At 34.6% G+C, this 17,863-nt stretch overlaps 1 protein-coding gene across 9 annotated transcripts in view; it reads right to left on the bottom strand.

The window, feature by feature from the left end:
• Positions 1 to 539: 539 nt before the first annotated feature.
• PAPOLA (poly(A) polymerase alpha) overlaps positions 540 to 17,863 on the bottom strand; it is a 53,279-nt gene continuing 35,955 nt past the window's right edge. For 4 of the 9 annotated variants that reach the window (XM_072839857.1, XM_072839856.1, XM_072839849.1 and 1 more), the window contains 6 exons: positions 13,764 to 13,906; positions 10,825 to 10,925; positions 10,386 to 10,606; positions 6,678 to 6,740; positions 4,765 to 4,839; positions 540 to 2,695 (listed from right to left, as the gene is read on the bottom strand). In XM_072839857.1, the coding sequence (XP_072695958.1) occupies positions 2,600 to 2,695; positions 4,765 to 4,839; positions 6,678 to 6,740; positions 10,386 to 10,606; positions 10,825 to 10,925; positions 13,764 to 13,906 (699 nt within the window). In that variant the 3' untranslated portion in view covers positions 540 to 2,599. The remainder of the gene's footprint in view (positions 2,696 to 4,764; positions 4,840 to 6,677; positions 6,741 to 10,385; positions 10,607 to 10,824; positions 10,926 to 13,763; positions 13,907 to 17,863) is intronic. The other 5 variants (XM_072839850.1, XM_072839851.1, XM_072839852.1 and 2 more) reach the window with 5 other exon arrangements.

The following is a 17,863-nucleotide window of genomic DNA, read 5'->3' as shown; positions in this document are numbered from 1 at the left end:
ACTTAAACATGCAATGTTGAGCACTTGGGGGCTTAAGAAAAGCAGTATCTGGTCTGGGTTTAGTAAAATGAGAAACAGAAGATCCTGGACAGTTTGTGGTCTATAATCGTAAATTCACTGAAAAACAACAGTGCCACCTGCTGACAAAGAAATAAAGCACCAACTGCACTGAAAACTTTGAAAAGGGAATCATAATCAGCAGTACATGCACAAAACAATATTGAAAAGGCATAGAGTCTACTGTACACAAAATAAGTACTGTAGACAATGGGACAGCTGAGAGTGACTTATTAACTACATTTATGTTTTCCTCCTAAATGATCTTTTACATGAAAAATAGGGATCACAGAAGTTATCGATTAATACGAGGCTGCCACTAACAGCCTAAATTATCCGGAAGCAAGTCTTTTCTAAATGTAAGTAAATTCTTTTTGCAAACCTTCATTTACGGCCATACTATAAACTCATAAAGTAGAACCAAGTGATCACTGAAAAAAACAAGAGAAATAAGGTAAGTCAAAAGAAACCAGCCAAATGTGTATTGTGCTGTTTTTTTTTTTTATTGTGTTTTCAATGGAGAAATACATCATCTGTTTACAAAATAGCTCTTGAAAAATACAAGGAGTACAGATACTATAAAACAAAGCAAACTCCAGTCATGAGACACTACATACATCATGCGAAAGCAACAGTCTGATCTCCAGGTTATGAAAACTAGAATTAAAAAGTCACTACACAGAAAAGGTCCAAGTTTCCAGCTTGGCAAAACTTGGGTGCAGTTACATGAAACGTTTAATAAACTGAATTTTTTTCCCCAATGTGTAAACAAAATGACAAGACTAAATCTGTGCCTGGCAATTTCAATCTAACTCTGAAGCTACACAAAACACACAGACACCTTGTACACTTCACCTGTTAGCATGACCATCTGTTTGTCTTAGGTGGTGGGAGGAAGGGCAAGGTGAGTGTGCGGAGCGAAGATGTGGGAAGCAGAAACACTGTCTACTAGACATCATAAGGTACGGTGAAAAGAAAGCCTCAATTAATGCATAGCCTAAGGGGAAAGACTACACTCCAACTTTGGAAAATTAATTTAGAAGGACAGGGGAAGAGTTTTAAGTAACTGCAGTTTGACATGAAAAATGCACATGTGATAGAATGGAACACAATGGAAGATTCATAAACATGCTCATCAGAAAATCTGTTAGGTCTGCTTTGTCCAGATTAGGAAAGAATAAGTTTATCAACATCTGGCACCCCTCATACTTCGTGAAGATGGATGCTCTGCTGCTTAATTATGAGGACTTCTTTTCTTTGCAGAAAGGAGTTCCTAATCTACTGATCGGATAAAACAAAATGAAAAAGGAGTAGAGAGCTGACTAGATGCCAAGTGCTTGCTAGAAGTGATTTTTAAAATGTTTCTACATGTAAAATTTACTGACAAATTTTGGTCAACCATTTTAAAAATAAAAATCCATTTAAAATTCTTGGAGAAAATGCCTTTTTGCCCACATGTTTAAAATTGAAAATCAACTTTACTACAGAGAGTTCTGTGGAGTGTACAAAATTCCGCATGTCCAGAGATCAAATGGCCGTCCCAGATAGGGCATCATGTTCCACACACATTTCTTTTAGTCACCCTAAAGTTTCAGCCATGGGACTGAAATTTAGTGTTCTCTGCCATGTGGCCACAGGATCATTGGTTTCACATCATGGCTTAAGAAAATACTGGCATTTTGTTTCTTATGAAATTAAGTTCTATCTTATGCATACAAGCAAAAAGGGAAAAAGAAAAGGGGTAAGGGGGCAAAAAGCTTTGTTTCAAAGACAACAGATTGAAGGCCAAAGAATATAGAGCTTTAATAAGCTCAAAGAAAAATATTTGCTGGCTGATCGCTGATTTGTATGCACTCTAAACAATTCTATAAATAAAACCAATATATCATTTCTTAATCATGACCCCATCAAAACCAACTATTTCCTAATTATCCTTTCAATGTCAAATATATACCCTAGAGTTGACATTTCATTTTTTAAGGGTTGCAGCTCCCACACAGGGACTGAACTAGATGTCCTCTTATCCTTTCTCTGAAGAACAGTACACCACTGCACAATGGTATCCAATTTGAAGACTAATGGTAAAGGAAATCTTTCAGGAAAAAATGAAAATCCATCAAGCTGAAAATCTAAAATTAGTTATACTTTTCTAATAAAAAAATACATAAAAGTGCATCATCGAACAAGGAATTCTTATGCCAGTTTGTATTGCAAATTTTCCAAACAATGCATCAAACATAAACCCAATCCAGATGTCAATTATGGATACAAATATAACTTGAGGTGTTTTTTTTTTAAAGGCAGTAATTTTTTGAAATAGTTAATGCAACTGTTGCTAACACAATAATAATAGTACTCCTGGCTTCACATACTAACCTGGACTTCCGATCAAGTGCTGATTAGCCCAGTAAGGGAGGTCACAAAAAAAACCTAAATCCATATTCAGTCATTTCTAGTCTTGTACCCTCCATGCTCCTTTTTTAGCATTTGAAGACAACAGGTTGAGTTGGCAGATATTGTTTATGGACCCCTGAGGTTGTTTTTACCGATTCAATCTCAGTTTTATTGAATTCTTGATAACAGGAATAGGATTTGCAGGGAGAGCAGGGATATCAGAAAGGTCTGTACTGGATGTTTTCTGAGAACGAAAGCAAAGAACACAACATTGTTCAAAGCACTGTAACTTAAAAATAAGATTTACTTTCCACTGCTTTAGTTTCTAAGACATGGATGGGACCTTACCATAGGAGTATTAAAACTTTAAAGAGAAACAAGAATGAAGTGCAAATAAATATAACTATTACTATAAAATTATTTGTTCTACACTTGTAATTGTCAAATAATAGGAGTATTTTAGCAATATACAGATAATTCCTAAGTAATTTTAAAATGCAGCTTTTACAGACACACTCCTCTAAGAATGACCTGTCATATAATTACTAAAGTCATGTTAAACTGTATTTACTTGTAGTAACACTCACAGCTGTAATATTCATTGGTGCTGGAGCACCCCCATGTGGGAGAACACTTAAAGTTCATCTCACACACAGAAGCAGCAGTTACCAGGACATTATTTTCCCACCTTATAAATTATAAAATTAAACCTATACAACTCAGTACTAATTTAGTTATTCTAAATTTTAGGAAAACCCCATGTTAAAAAAGATTAAATTGTATGCCTTCTTTAACATTCAAAAACAGAGATAAATTTTTAAATGTTTTATTATGGGAAATTCCAAGCATCCACATAAGTAGAGCGCATTCTATGGTGAATCCCTTGTAGCCATTACCGAGCTTCGCCAGCAGCCCAACCAGAGCCATCCACCGTCCCCCCACCTTCACTCCCACGCTTACTCTGAAGCAAATCCCAGAGATGCTACCATTTTGTCTGTATCTCAAGTTATCTCAAAACAATAAGGATTCTTTGTTACACACAGCCACATTGTAATCATCTCCCCAGAAAGAAATATACTCCTTTTAACACCAAATATAGGGATGTATATATATATTTTTTTATTCCATATCATCACTCTTTTTATTAACTGGGTGATTTTTCTCTCAATGGCTCTACAAATCTCTCCATCAGAAATTAAGTTCTACCTCACCATAAAAATACAAAAAGGCAAATACCCATGAGTACTCATCACCATGGGAATGAACAAACTTAAGACAAAACTATGAAAACAGTTCCCTGGAGTAATGTGGCAGGCCAAAAGACATGTAGTCACATACAGGAGCCGAAAACTGACAGACTACTTTGTCCATGTATCAATGCAAAGCACATTTCCTCGTGCTGTTTTAGTTACTTCCTCCATCCCAAATTTGTATTAGATCAAAGTTATGGAAATAAAAGACATTTCAGAAAGTCACCATGGTATTTCTCTCTTTAGAGGCTATGAGGGTTAATAGTTAGCAAAAACACATTTTAAAATTATCACATTAAAATAACTCTGAGAAACAAAGCAGCAAAATATCACTGCCTCAGTTCAGCAGCCTCACTGTGAGCAACAATGATCTGAGGGGTCTTGCAGAGTCACCAGGTCAATGGCTACTTAAAATATCTATTTTGTGTCAGAGTGTGACCTAGACTTTGAAGTATGCTCAATTTAAAAGGATTCAAAAAGAAAACCATTGTTTCACAAACAAAATGAAGGTTCACAATCAGTATTTAAAAAAAAAGAAAAGATTCAAGGTGCCTACTGTATGCAAGAGGGACTATCACAGAATTTCTAGGACAAATGAAAAAAATAATTTGAAAGAATTATGGGTTACATTAAATTAATAATTGAAAATCAGAAGTAAAATGTGAGACAAACACATTTTTAAAAGAAAAAAAATCATTTTAACTTCACAAAAAGATCCACAAAGAATGGTTTTTAGTTCTGTCATGATTTAAAATTCACTCTTTGATCTGTAGAGAAAACCTCTATATGAATACTGCATACTGCGACTAATGAGGATTTAAATAATTTGCAATATCAAATAATATATAAGGGGATGAGTTAAGTATCTTGACAGTGCCAAACAACCGTTCTATCAAATCTCGTGCTCTACCTTTAAACTACGATACACACATTGATAAGCTAGCAATTACTGTTATGGGGATCATTTTAATAGTCTTCTTCTGCATATGCTCATTTTAATTCATTACACCACACTAATCTTAACAACATTTATAAAACTCTCCTTGCTTTTTGCACTTAGTACCTGAGAGGCCAACAGAGAAGCCGCTGTGTGAATAGTTTCTGATTGAGTTGTACTTGTCTCTGTATCAAGTTGTTCCTGTGAGACAAAGAGGACGGGGGAGGAAAGAGACTTAAAAAAGAATAAAAGAACATGACTGGGTTTGGTGGCTAATAAAGAAGACAACTTGGAAGACAGGAGGGTCAAGAGAAAGATGGGACCATATCACAAAATCATCTAGTGAGCCTGGCCGCAGGCCGCCTCACCCTCATCACACACACATATATTTCTATGGGCCTACTTCAATTCTAGAGGCACAGAGTATCTTCTGACTTTCCAATGATCTCCAACTTGGACTTCTGGAGCAAATAATAATTAAAGACACACACAGGCACATTATGAAATGTTGCCCAGACAATAATGAACACACTAGAAGCCCAAGCCTTTAGCAATGTGAAAAAAACAAAACCCAGTAAATATTATAAAATAAAATTACCCACAAGGACAAAAACTGCTCCCACATCTTTAATTAAAAGAAGAAAAAAGTCCCTAAAACATTCCTTTATTTTTGTGGTTTCTATTCCTTTCCTCAATAATCAATACACTACTCTTAAGTATGATCAGAAAATACAGGGCAAACCATGTCATTCCACTACTCTAAATGCTTTTAAAGTTGTGCACAAAACAAAATACTACATATAACACAAACAAATGAAAATAAACATGTAAAAATTTGAATTTCTATAAAATATAGTAATAAAACAATGAAATGTCAATTTTCTCTTATGAAATGAAACAGGGTAAACAGGATGCAGGTAATAGAAATGGCAGTGCAGGCTTCCTGAAGCACAGACTGGAGTTATGTGTCAAGTTTTTTAAAAGTAAGCATACTATCTGCCTCAGTAATTCTATAATTTATTCTATAATTTATTCTAATAAATATAAATGGATAGCAGGGATTTAGCTAAAGTCAATTCTATAGTAAGAAAGAACTTCCTTTTTTTAACAGAAACAACTGCTAACAATTAGAAACTGGTTGAACAAAGTAAGGCAATAGCCCTAAGATAGCTGTAAATATTTTGTAAATCATATTATCAACAGGCACAATTTTTTCTGGTTTACAGAGTGAATAAAGATTTAAATGCAAAAGCCACTGCCATGTATGCCCAAATAAAGTCTATAAAGACACCAAAGAAATACTTGCAATTATAGGAATAATTTGGGAGGAGGAGGATTTCCAAATTTTCTACAATAAGAGGAAAAATGTTAAAAAGCCTTCAGTACATTTCAATTTCTGAAAAAATAATATTTGAAGTCTAATATAGTTTGGCTAAACCACTCCCTCTCACCTCATCTACCTCATTCTCAAGCCCCATGCACTCCAGAAGGTTCTGGCAAGAACAGATTCTCTAAACATACCATACGCTCACCCCAAGAGTCAGATGACCTCATCTTGGACAGCCCCAAATCCTTACATATCCTTGAAGGACTACATCAAATACTACATGGTCCTTCTACAAAGCCTGTTACTACTCTTTCTTCACTCAGAAATAACATTCCACTGGCTCCTGCCCCTCACCACCCCACAGTAGCCTCAATGATTTTGATCTCTGATAATGTAATGAGTTGCTTCTATATCTTATTTTCTCTACTTAATTATAAGTTTTTAAAGGCACAGGACATGCCTCACTCATCACCTTATTACATTCAGTGTCCACTCGGGCTACCTTGCATTTAGTAACACCTCAAACACTTGAGAAATTAAATTTCAGCATCATAAATTAACATTCAAAAGGGACAAACACTTCTCTAAAAACAATACTGGAAACAGTCTAAAACCTCTACAGAACAAAAGACAGTACAATATTCTAGAGACATTTCTAAAACATCTTCTGTACTCTTAATTGCGTATGTATTCCAAGGCTAAATTAGTATACCTTTGTTTCTGTTTTATCATGTCCACTCAAAGCAAGACAGTTAGCATCTTCGCTTGTTTCATCCTGTTTTTAAAAAAAAAAGCTTTATTCTCTAAAATGAACAATTTAGATTATTTGCCAATTAATGCTTTAATTGATAGAAATTTTTTAAATTATTAAGTAATTTAACCTGTAAGATCAACTATGACCTTAAAGTAGATCACTCGTTCACTTGAAAAAAAATTTTTAATGTAACATATTTAATTTGGCTTTGGTATCTTCCAAACTTAAGAAGAATATGAAGAAAGCGGTTACTATTGATCAACAACACCTAAAGTACATTCCTAAAATCACGAAGTTAATAAAAAAATTTTTTTTTGTAAGGAAGAGGGGAAAAAAAGTTCTTTGATCAAACAATTTAGAAACCTGGAATACTATCACCCCCATTCTAGAAAATTCACATACGTATTAACACATTTTATAAAAGGTTTTGAGAAGTTCTATCAAGAATATCTCTTTAACTTTTCCCAAATTTAATTAACCACAGAATCCTCCTGCTTAGTAAAACTTGGTAACATCCTGAAGAATAGGAGGTTTGAGAAATGTTCTCTTCCTGTCTTAATTTTTTAAATTTATCCTTATATTCAAAAATAACTCATTTTCAGTAAAGAAGGGAAAGGAGAAGCCAAAAATGGCTACACTTTCCCATTCCTACAGTGACTTATAATTAACATCCCTTTAAGAAAAACTATTTAAACCTTAATTTCTCTGCTGTATTTACTAGGCAAAACTATCATTTTAAATGTGGCTTTATAACAAGACATAAAAACCATGTGAGATATAACAGTAATATAAACCAATTCTAAAAAGGACCTTATTTGTATCCTGCGAACATTATAAACCACGAACAGTAATTTGTCGTAACTGGGCAAATTTTAACCCTGACTCTATACGTAACACTTTGGAATTATTGTTAATACTGGTAAATACGATGATATATGTGTGTGTGTGTGTGTGTGTACACACACACACACACTCGCATATATATCAATACACACACATATATAGTGATAATATACTGTAGTTTGTTTTTCAGAAGTCTTTATCTTTAGATACACACAGAAATATTTATGGCTGAAATGATACGCCTGGGATTTGCTTCATAACAAGGGGAAAGGAAGTAGATGTGTAGATGAAACAGGCTGGCCGTAAGCTGTTAACTGCTGAAGCTAAGTGATGCAAACAGGACTGTATATTATAATTTCGTACATGTTTGAAATTTTCCATAAGAAAAAGTTTAAAAATACATATATAGCATCATTTAACCATACAATCCAAGGCTAACATTTGTCTATTTTTATTTCACATATTTGTAAAGCCTTCGCACATGATGCAAATTAAGCAGCAATATATGACCTAACCACACCTGAACCCCTACAGGTGTGTGGTGTAATGTCTCTACACATTAGTGCATTATTAATTAAGACCAGTGTTTCTTTCTGGCTTACTAAAATTTCTTATACCAAGTACTCATTAATAGAGAATAAAAGACCTAGTTTGGGAGAGCTCCAAAATGAGGATTCGTAAACAATCTTCTCCTTTAGCACCATGAGATTTAGGCCTGGGTTCTAATCCTGACTTTAATCAGCTTTATAAATGGAAAAGCCACTGAAACTCAAGATCTAAGATCTCTTCTATATCATAAAATTGGTTTTTTTGGTCAACTCCATGGAGCTGTGATAAACAAAACCCAGCCTGAGAGAAAACAAACAAACAAACAAAAAAAACTGCAAGGAAAAAAGGGAGGGAAATCTGTTTTAACGAATACTTAAGAGGAATCAATCAATAGCTGCACAGGGATCTTACCTAATTACAGAATGGAATGAACAAAAAGACTATTAAAAAAAATCAATGAGGGTCGCTTGAGCAGTGACTAGATACTTGATTCTTCTAAGTGGGACAAGTTTATTTTATTTATGCTTTTTTTTTTTTTTTGTAATCCTTATCTTTTAGATACATGATTTTCAAAAAACTAATGAGATGATACAATGTCTGGATTTTCATCTCCATAGCCCAGGCAGAGGAAGATGGAAAAGGCCCAAAAATGAAGAGTGCAGGGCCTGGCACAGCCCAGTGTAACTGAAGCTGCACAGTGGGTACACAGGCATAGGAAATGACTCTCTACTTGTGCATAGATTTAAAATTGTCCATATGAAGTTAAAACATCCTATTCCTATTGCCTCTCCACCTAGACAGGAAACAGGAGTGTTTTCTATGACGTTAAGTGCAAATGAAACTACCAACATTGTGCCAGGATACCGGGAGTCAGAGCTCTCGGGAGCCATTAAGGGATTAAATCATCATCAGAAGTAGAACGAATAGGCATCTATAGTTATGCTTACGTGTTCTTTACTACAATAAAGAAATGTCAATTCTGCAATGCTGTCACCTCCAAACAAGTATCAATAGACACAATGTGGAGTTCCACCAGAACTAGTACATTGTTAGGTTGCTGCATAACATAGTCATGTAGCACTGAGGGGTCTGAGAAAAAGATTCCCTGGCCTAACTCCTCAAGTCTCTGATTCAGTGTATCTGGAAGAGGCCGTAAAATCTCTATTAGAAGAGGAGAGAAAAAAAATCACTCTGAAAAATTCTGATGTACAAGAGAGGCTTCAAATCTCTGCCTTAAAATAACTATACAGATGGGTTTTCAGAATACATGTTATAAAGTATGATATAATATAATCATTCTTCATTCAGCATCATTAGAGTGACAAAATTCATCAAATTATTCATATTTAGTTAATAATGACTATATCAAAAAAAAAATCTAAACCAAAAGTCTTCAGAATAAGCTGGGAAATAGAACACTTACAAATGAATAACAATGATTTTTTATGATTACAGATCAAAACACTCCTATGAGAAAAATCCAGATTTTTTACCCTTTCTAAAGAAACTTTGGTGACGTGAGTAAATTCATAAGTAACAAATTATCAACCAAAAATCAATGAGATTGGAGTTTTTGGACTGTCACATCTGGGACAACGATGACTGTCCCACTAACAGGAAAACAACTGAGAGTGACTCCAGGGAGCAATGAAATTTTTTAACAATTTAACTTACTTCTGTTTTGTATTTTCAAAGATACACCAGAATCAATGTACACTTTTAATGGTTTTCCTAAAATTATCTGAGACTTTGGCAAGGTAAACTGGCCACTATAAAAAGTTAAAGTATTGCTAAAAAAATTTCCTGAAGGGTTGGAGGAAGTAATCATTCAAGGTCTCAAAATTAGTCTGACTTTGCAAATTTGGCCAGTTATTCAATAAGAATTCCCTAAAAACCTCATATTCAATAACCCTGTAATACCACGTACAGTGTAAGAAACTCCAAAACTCCACTTGGATCACAGAACTGTGCCTGAATGGGCAACCATAGAATCAGTACACCTAAAATATAATAGTTATGAGAGAATAAGAAATTGGGACGACATGCTAAACTGTGTTACAGACTTGATGAGCTAACTTTATGTGAGAGGCACAGCTTTATGGAAGAGGTAGTCATCGAGAAGAGTAGGAAGGGTGAAGAGAGACTATGGCCCTAAACCACTACACTTAAACATTTTCTAAGAACTTTCTTCCTTTTGCTTCTCAATTTTGGCTCACAAAGATTTTCTTCTACTAGACAGGCTGGTATTCCCATGGCTAACTAATATATAGATACCTCTTCTGTTTTGGTTTTCTTGGGACTCTCTTCTTTATGAGGTGAGGATGTCCTCTTGACTCCTACTATAGGATTAGGTATTTTTGTTGCTGCATTTCCTGAAGGTCTAGGTGGTGGGTTTACCAGACGTGTTGAAGAAACAACTCTGGAGACCGTAGGCTTTGGTGGTGGTGAAATGGCTGGTTGTGTGGCAGTTTGAGGAATGCTTTCACTCGATGTACCTAAGTAGATAAGTACATGAACACATAAAAATTACAATAAATCCTATCAACAGAGGGTAAAGTAAAGCTTTAGGTCTCCGAGTTTAATTTCACATCAATGATAATAGCATTAAAAAACTGAATTCAAACCACTTAATCAATAAAGCCATCTTTCAAAATAAAGGCTAAAGCCAAATATGGTGTAAGGATTCTCAAGCCTGTCAACCCCATCTCCTTACCCCCTGAGCTTTCAGTGGAATTTACTTGTGGCACAGAAACTTCAGTAGCCTGTGGGTTGGTCACAGATGCTGCTGTTACAGCTGGAGCAGGACTGTTTCTGCTAAAAAAAAAAAAAAAAAAGTAAAAAAAGTGACAAAGCAGAAGTATAAAATTCCGTAACAAAATTTAGTATGGGAAGTTATTTTCTAAAGGAAATGATTTTTTAGTTTTACTTCTATGAATACATCAGTAACTGACTTTATTTGATAAAATATAGCCAACAACCAAAAGCACACACTCAAAAGCAGTGCTGTCCAACAGAACCCTCTGGAACAATGTCCTATAGCTGTGCTATCCAGTATGGTAGTTACTATATAGATGCAGCTACTCTGCACTTGAAATATGGCTGGCGAGAAACTGAATATTTAATTTTATTTAATATTAATAAATTTAAATCACCACACATGGCTAGTGACATATTAAACAGTACAGTTCCAGAAACAATCTGTTCATATGATTTGGGGGAACAGACTTAACGGATTTGGGGTATAAGAAAATCCTGTCAAAGGCTATATAAGTAAGAAAATGGTCTGAGAAATAGAAAAAAGTTCTGCATATAAAATCTAAAGGTTTGTGACATCCTAAAAGACCACCTAGTGGCCCAAATAAACAACAAAAGCTTTCAAAGCCATCCCTTCTCTTCTGTGTTCTGGATCCTACTCCCTCCTATCATTTCAGGAAACTCGAATCATCCATCCTTTACTCTCCTTTCTCTTCAACTTTTCTGTCTCAAATAAATCTTATCACAGTTAAATAATCTTGTTTTAATTACTCCCTGAAAGAAAAATAAAAGCAGAAAGTCCTCTGTGGTCTACTCTCATTCCTTTGGCTGCAGCTTGCACTCTCCAACTGTGGATCAGTGATGCCATGAGAAGGTGGAGACATGAAAGGACTTAGACTTTGGATGCCCATGTGCTATTTACATGTAACCAGGGCAGTTTATTAAAGCTTTGGGAGTTCACAGGGCATCTAGGTGGCTCAGTCGATTAAGTGTCCAGCTGGTTTCAATTCAGGTCATGATCTTGGGGTCCTGGGATTGAGCCCCAAATCAGGCTCCATGCCCAGTGCACAGTCAGCTTTACATTTTCCTTCTGCCTCTGCCCTTGTCCCTCTTGCTTGTGCTCTCTCTCTCAAATAAATAAATCTTTAAAAAAAAAAAAAGCTTTGGAGTTCATTGGTACATGAAAATAAATGAAAACAAGCACAGGTGATCCCACTCCCCCAGGGAAAATACCAAGATGGAACAAGGACTGTGAAGAGGGCCCTCAAGGGCACACACATCTAATGATTTGAACAGAAAGGGAGAGCTGGCCAGAGAACAACTATAGATGCAAGAAGAAAACCAGAAAGAGCTAGCAAAATGGCTAGCGAATAAATACTCAAAATTTGCTAAGCAAATATACAATTACAAATTTACAATCCAGAAGTCTTATTTACAGAAGTTATTTAGTATTACATAAGAAACTAATATCATTTAAACTTCTGAAGTTACTTCATACATACACTTATTTTATGTACAGTGCATAAACTCAAAGTATAAGACTTTCTATAAAAATTCCTTTGAAGATCCCCCGGAATTTCCATTAAAAAAAAAAAAAAGATTCAAGGAAACACTAAAAATTTATAGAAGTTAAATATAAAATATGGCTTTTTGCATTCTAGTTGACACCACAGCCATGTATTTCTTTCATAACAAAAATGTTTAGCTTTGTTAAATATTTTTAAAGACACTTAGTTTTTTTTTGTTTTTTTTTTTTAAATTTATTTGAGAAAGAGAGATAGCCAGAAAGAGTATAAGCAGAGGGAGAAGCAGGCTCCCCACTGAGCAGGGAGCCCAATAAGTGGATTGATCCCAGGACCCTGGGATCATGATCTGAGCCGAAGGCAGATGCTTAATGGACTAAGCCATCCAGGTGCCCCAAAAGACACTTAATTCTTAAAAAAAAAAAAAAAAAAAAAAAGGCAGCTTCCTGTAACTAAAACCAGCCCACAGAGACCTTCACTTTTTAGAAGGCCCCTAGTATTTCCAAAGATCTGTTCCCCTGCTACACAGATATAAGTAGCTCCAGGACAGAAAGGTGATTTTTGTCCCTCTTGTCCATTCCCCTTAGCACACCAGTTCACTGGAAGCAGGTAGAAGCCTCAGTACAGATCCTTCTTGACCTAAGATGGGATTACATACCATTAAACCCATCATAAATGAAAATATCTAAAGTCAAGAATGCATTTAATATATAAAACCACCTACCAAACACCACAGCTTAGCCTAGCCTACCTTAAACATGCTCAGGACACTTATGTTAGCCTACAATTGGGCAAAATCACCCAACACAAAGCCTATCTTCTAATAAAATGCTGTCTATCTCCTGTAATTTATTAACACTATACTGAAAGTGAAAAATAGAATGGCCATTTGGTGCAGAACGGTTTTCAGTATGGCTGCTGACCCTGTGAGCACAGGGCTGAAAGCAAATAGCAGCTCGCTGTTACTGCCAGGCATCACAAGACACTATGGTACAGTATACTGCTAGCCCTGGTCACAATTCAAACTTCAAAGTATGATTTCTACTATGTAGTGCTTTTGCACCACAGTAAAGTCAAAAAAGCTTAAGTTAAACGATACATGTCAGAGACCAACCTTTTATGAAATTTGAGAGATCACGGTACTAACATTTATTCGTATCTGAATTAAGATATACCTGTCCCGAAAAGGGAATACAAGTATGACACAATAGGACAAAAAAAAATTACTTTCCCCCCAAAATAGGTTTAATTGCTATATTTAAAAAAATTAGAAGATGGAATAAAAATAATATTCTAAATAGGTGACTTTAACAAGAGGATTCAGCAGGTATGTTTAGTGAATAGCCACTCCAATTCGTTCCCTTGTTTGCCTTACCCCTGAGAGCTGCCAGAACTGTTCAATGGACTGGTCTTCATAGCACTAGTAGGTGAAGGCACAGACATGCTGTTATCACTGTCCATAGACAAGTCGAGGCTGCTGTCATTCAGAGGTGTCAATCTGACACCTTCCGTCGAATGCTACAATTAATAAAATATTTAGTCAAATATATCTTTATTTTACCCGGATCTTTGAAACACAAACATAGTACTTTGATAAATGATTTCTACTACAAAGCAAAAATCAGTAAGTTCATGAAAACTCACAAGTGTCATGGTGAACTTATAACGCAAAGATTTGGTAGACACATCCTTCCTGACTTCTAAGAGGCCTGACTACACTACAGTTCTTCCAAGGGAGACAAAAAAGGACAAAGGAATGCTACATTAGACATACACACTCTTCATAAAACGGACTGCACACTAAAAAGCACTATAATGTGAAAAGACATGGATCTTAAATCAGAGAACTATAAATATATAGAAACATATATATTAGGAAAAAAGTCTTAATGATAAACACTATACCAGCAATGAGTATTTCTGGCTTTTGGGATTATGACCAATTTTTTTAAATCAATTTTCAATTATTCTACAATCCACATAAAATTGTGTGATTTCAAAAAAAACTATCAAGTAAGTATAGTGTAGTACCACTTCTAACATCTGTAAATCAATTCTCTCTCAAATAACTAACGGCTCTCTCAAAAGCGAGAATTTCTGCTCTTCTGACTGCCAACTCAGAATTCTAACATGGTTACATTTAATAGTATAAATTATCCTGCGAAAATAAAGCAGAAATAATTTTCTGAAAGTAAAATTTAATATCCCCATGTAAATCCTAATGCTAGTCCTGCTTCTTAAAAATCAAAGCATTTAAAATGTTACTTAACCTAGAAAAACCAAAATAAAGCTTAAGTTACAAATGTTTCTGTGAGGGAAAGTTGACTTCTAAAGAACTTAGTTTCCATTTCTACAATCAATCGTACTAAAGTATCAAATTGATTTCATTTTTTTCCAGAATCCTTTTTAGCCTTGATGCTCCGTTTACCTACAGAAACATTTTAATAGAAATGACTGCATTACTGACAAAAACCCATACCCCACACGTGTGTGTGTGTGCACGCTCTCTAGTTCCCCAAATTCAAGACATCCTTTGATCTACACTACAGAAATTACTTTTGTACATAAATCAATACTGATCAAATGGGAAAGATGAGATTTGGCAGAAGGGAGAGGAAGAGAGAGTAATGCCACTTGTTTATGAAGTCAGTTGTGAAATGAATTTTCTAATGAGCTTTTTTCCTACACAAAAATGCTACCAATTTCACTCTCCCCAAGACAAGGATTTGTAAAGTAAATTACCCTCAATCCTACATAGTTACCTGCCTGATCATGTGATCAAACATCTGTGAGACAACAGGGCACAGCTGAGGATGATCTGTGAACCTCAAGGTTTTAGCTGGCTGCTCTGCTTTGCCTGTGTTTTTTTTTTTGTTTTTTTTTTTTTTTTGCCTGTGTTTATATCAAGTTTACCACAAGAGACTTCAATGCCAAAACATCATAAATGTTCTATCCAAACTTTCTAATAAAAGAAGAAGACAGAGCATACTACAGAGAGAAATAAACACACATGCTTTATACTGAGACCTAGGTCCAAATCACACCTACTATACAGCCCTGGGCAAGTTTATTAGCCACTTTGTTTCTTCTATAAAAGACAATACCTGTGGGTTGTTGTATCATTAAATATAGAAAAACATTCATACAGTGCCTTGCAAAGAGCAGCTGACAAAAGAAAGCTATTAATAAGAGTCTCAGAGAAAAGATTCATGGATCTAGATTTCTATATACCACTTCTGAAAATAAGAAAGTGCTGCTTTACTAGTGGCAACTTAGAAATAATCCAAATGATGTCAAATAAAGGACAGACCTAATCATACTGTAGCCATACAAAGAAATACCAAGCAGCCACGTAGTGTTTGTGACATAATGTAATCTGGAGACATAATAAGCACCCAAAGAGCAGCACCACAATCATCAAAAACCTTTTAAAGATACATATGATATGTGGAAATTTCTATGTAGAAATACACACTGATATGTGAAAAGTAGCTGATGAGAATACAGTTAAGCTTTATTCGATAAATACAATGTTTGGACTAAAAAATTTCTGATCACTAAGAATTCTTTTTATATTCCAAAAGATTGTATTTAGATAGATAATATCTTAATAGAATAAAATTTATTTTAACTATACTTTCATTGTTCCAAATATGAACAATGATGCAAACAGGAATTTTAAAAAGGTAATCTAGGGGTGCCTGGTGGCTCAGTTAGTTGAAGCGTCTGCCTTCTGCTCAGGTCATGATCCTGGAGCCCTGCGATCGAGTCCCACATTGAGCTCCCTGCTCAATGGGGAGTCTGCTTCTCCCTCTGCCCTTTCAAATAAATATTTAATAAAATAAAATATTTAAAAATATTATAAATAAAATATTTAAATATTTTATTTAAATAAATATTTAAAAATTTTCTCAAATAAAATATTTAAAAATAAATTTTAAAAAAAAGGTAATCTGAGAATTAAGGGTTCTGGAAAATCTAATTACCTCAGTTATAGCTGTGTTAATACAATAGAAATATACTAGTTAAGTGTTAAAGAATATAACAATCTATTTACATTCACTTCTGAAATCACACAAAAATATTTATATATTTTTACATGTAGAAAATACATACTTAAGTATGGCTGCTAAAACTCATAACACCAAGGGACAATAAGAGGACAAATGTCTGACTTGACACTTTAGTTTAAAAATAAAATTCCTCAATTGTAAACTTTATGTATATTTTATGACAAATAAAATGGCTTAAGAACAGTACATTTTTGCCACTTTCTAGATTATTTAGTTAACTCCTAAAAACATTAGGTTGAGAAGAAAACAAGCCACATAAAAGCTTTAATGCACTAAGTTACTTTAAAAATGAAAATGCCTTTGAAAACTACATTTTAGAGCAAAATAAAAAAGCAAGTACCTCTACCCCCAAGTTATGGTGATAACAACAGAAACAAATATGAGCATTCGTTATGTGCCAAGCACTAGTCGAAACCATGTTGTATGGGTATTGACTCATTCCATCCTCATAAAATACCTAATGAGGTAGGTAAAAAATGTTATCTCCCTTTTTGAGAAGCAGCTAATCAAGAACATGGTGTTTGTTATATAACTGGCCCAACTCTCACAGCCGGGAAGGGGTGTACTCAAATCAACCCAGCTCTTGCCCTTGACTTAGATGCTTATACCATTATATATGCTATACTTTTCTTTCATATTCTCTTAAATAATATAATCTTTTACATTTTTTAAGCTTGTAAACCTTATAAAATTATTAAATAGTACATATTCATCAGAACCTTAACTGAATATATTAATATGTGCAGCTCTAATCCATTCATTTTCACTGCAGTGTGTAAGTATTCCATTATAGAAATAAGCTACCTATTCTTGAAATCAAGTATGATATAATTGTCATCTCATCTCTGCAGTAAAATTCTAATATATCCTCTCTAAGTCCAACTAAGAAAAACATAGGTGCAAGTTATTCAATAGGAAGCACTATTACCAGGAACAACATACTATAAAACATTAACTCTGGTCACCTCTTTGTGATCTTCTACCCAATAACTGGATTTTCCAATAATATACATGTAGAATTCTTAACAAAATAAAGCCATTTTTCTAAAAAAGCCACACAATTTACTTGATCCACATATAACCTAGGTTTACTTTTTAAAGGAAAGTAAATTAGATACTGATGTATTAAATGGGTAAGAACAGAAGACTTTGAAAGAGACAAAGTTTACATAAAATAAAGAGGAAAGTAAATTAGATACTGATGTGAGTATTAAATGGATAAGAACAGAAGACTTTGAAAGAGACAAAGTTTACATAAAATAAGGATAGGAAGCATCACCACTAATCTATCTGAGGTCTGCAAGTATGTGCAGGAAACACGACTGGGAGCAAGGTTTCACAGAGTGGAACTGCTGCCTGGAACAGATTTTTAAAATGCTATGATGTACTTCAAGCAGAACTT

The sequence above is a fragment of the Canis lupus genome, chromosome 9 (assembly GCF_048164855.1).
Source record: "Canis lupus baileyi chromosome 9, mCanLup2.hap1, whole genome shotgun sequence".
Taxonomy (NCBI): domain Eukaryota; kingdom Metazoa; phylum Chordata; class Mammalia; order Carnivora; family Canidae; genus Canis; species Canis lupus.
This window is presented reverse-complemented; position numbering and strand designations above follow the sequence as displayed.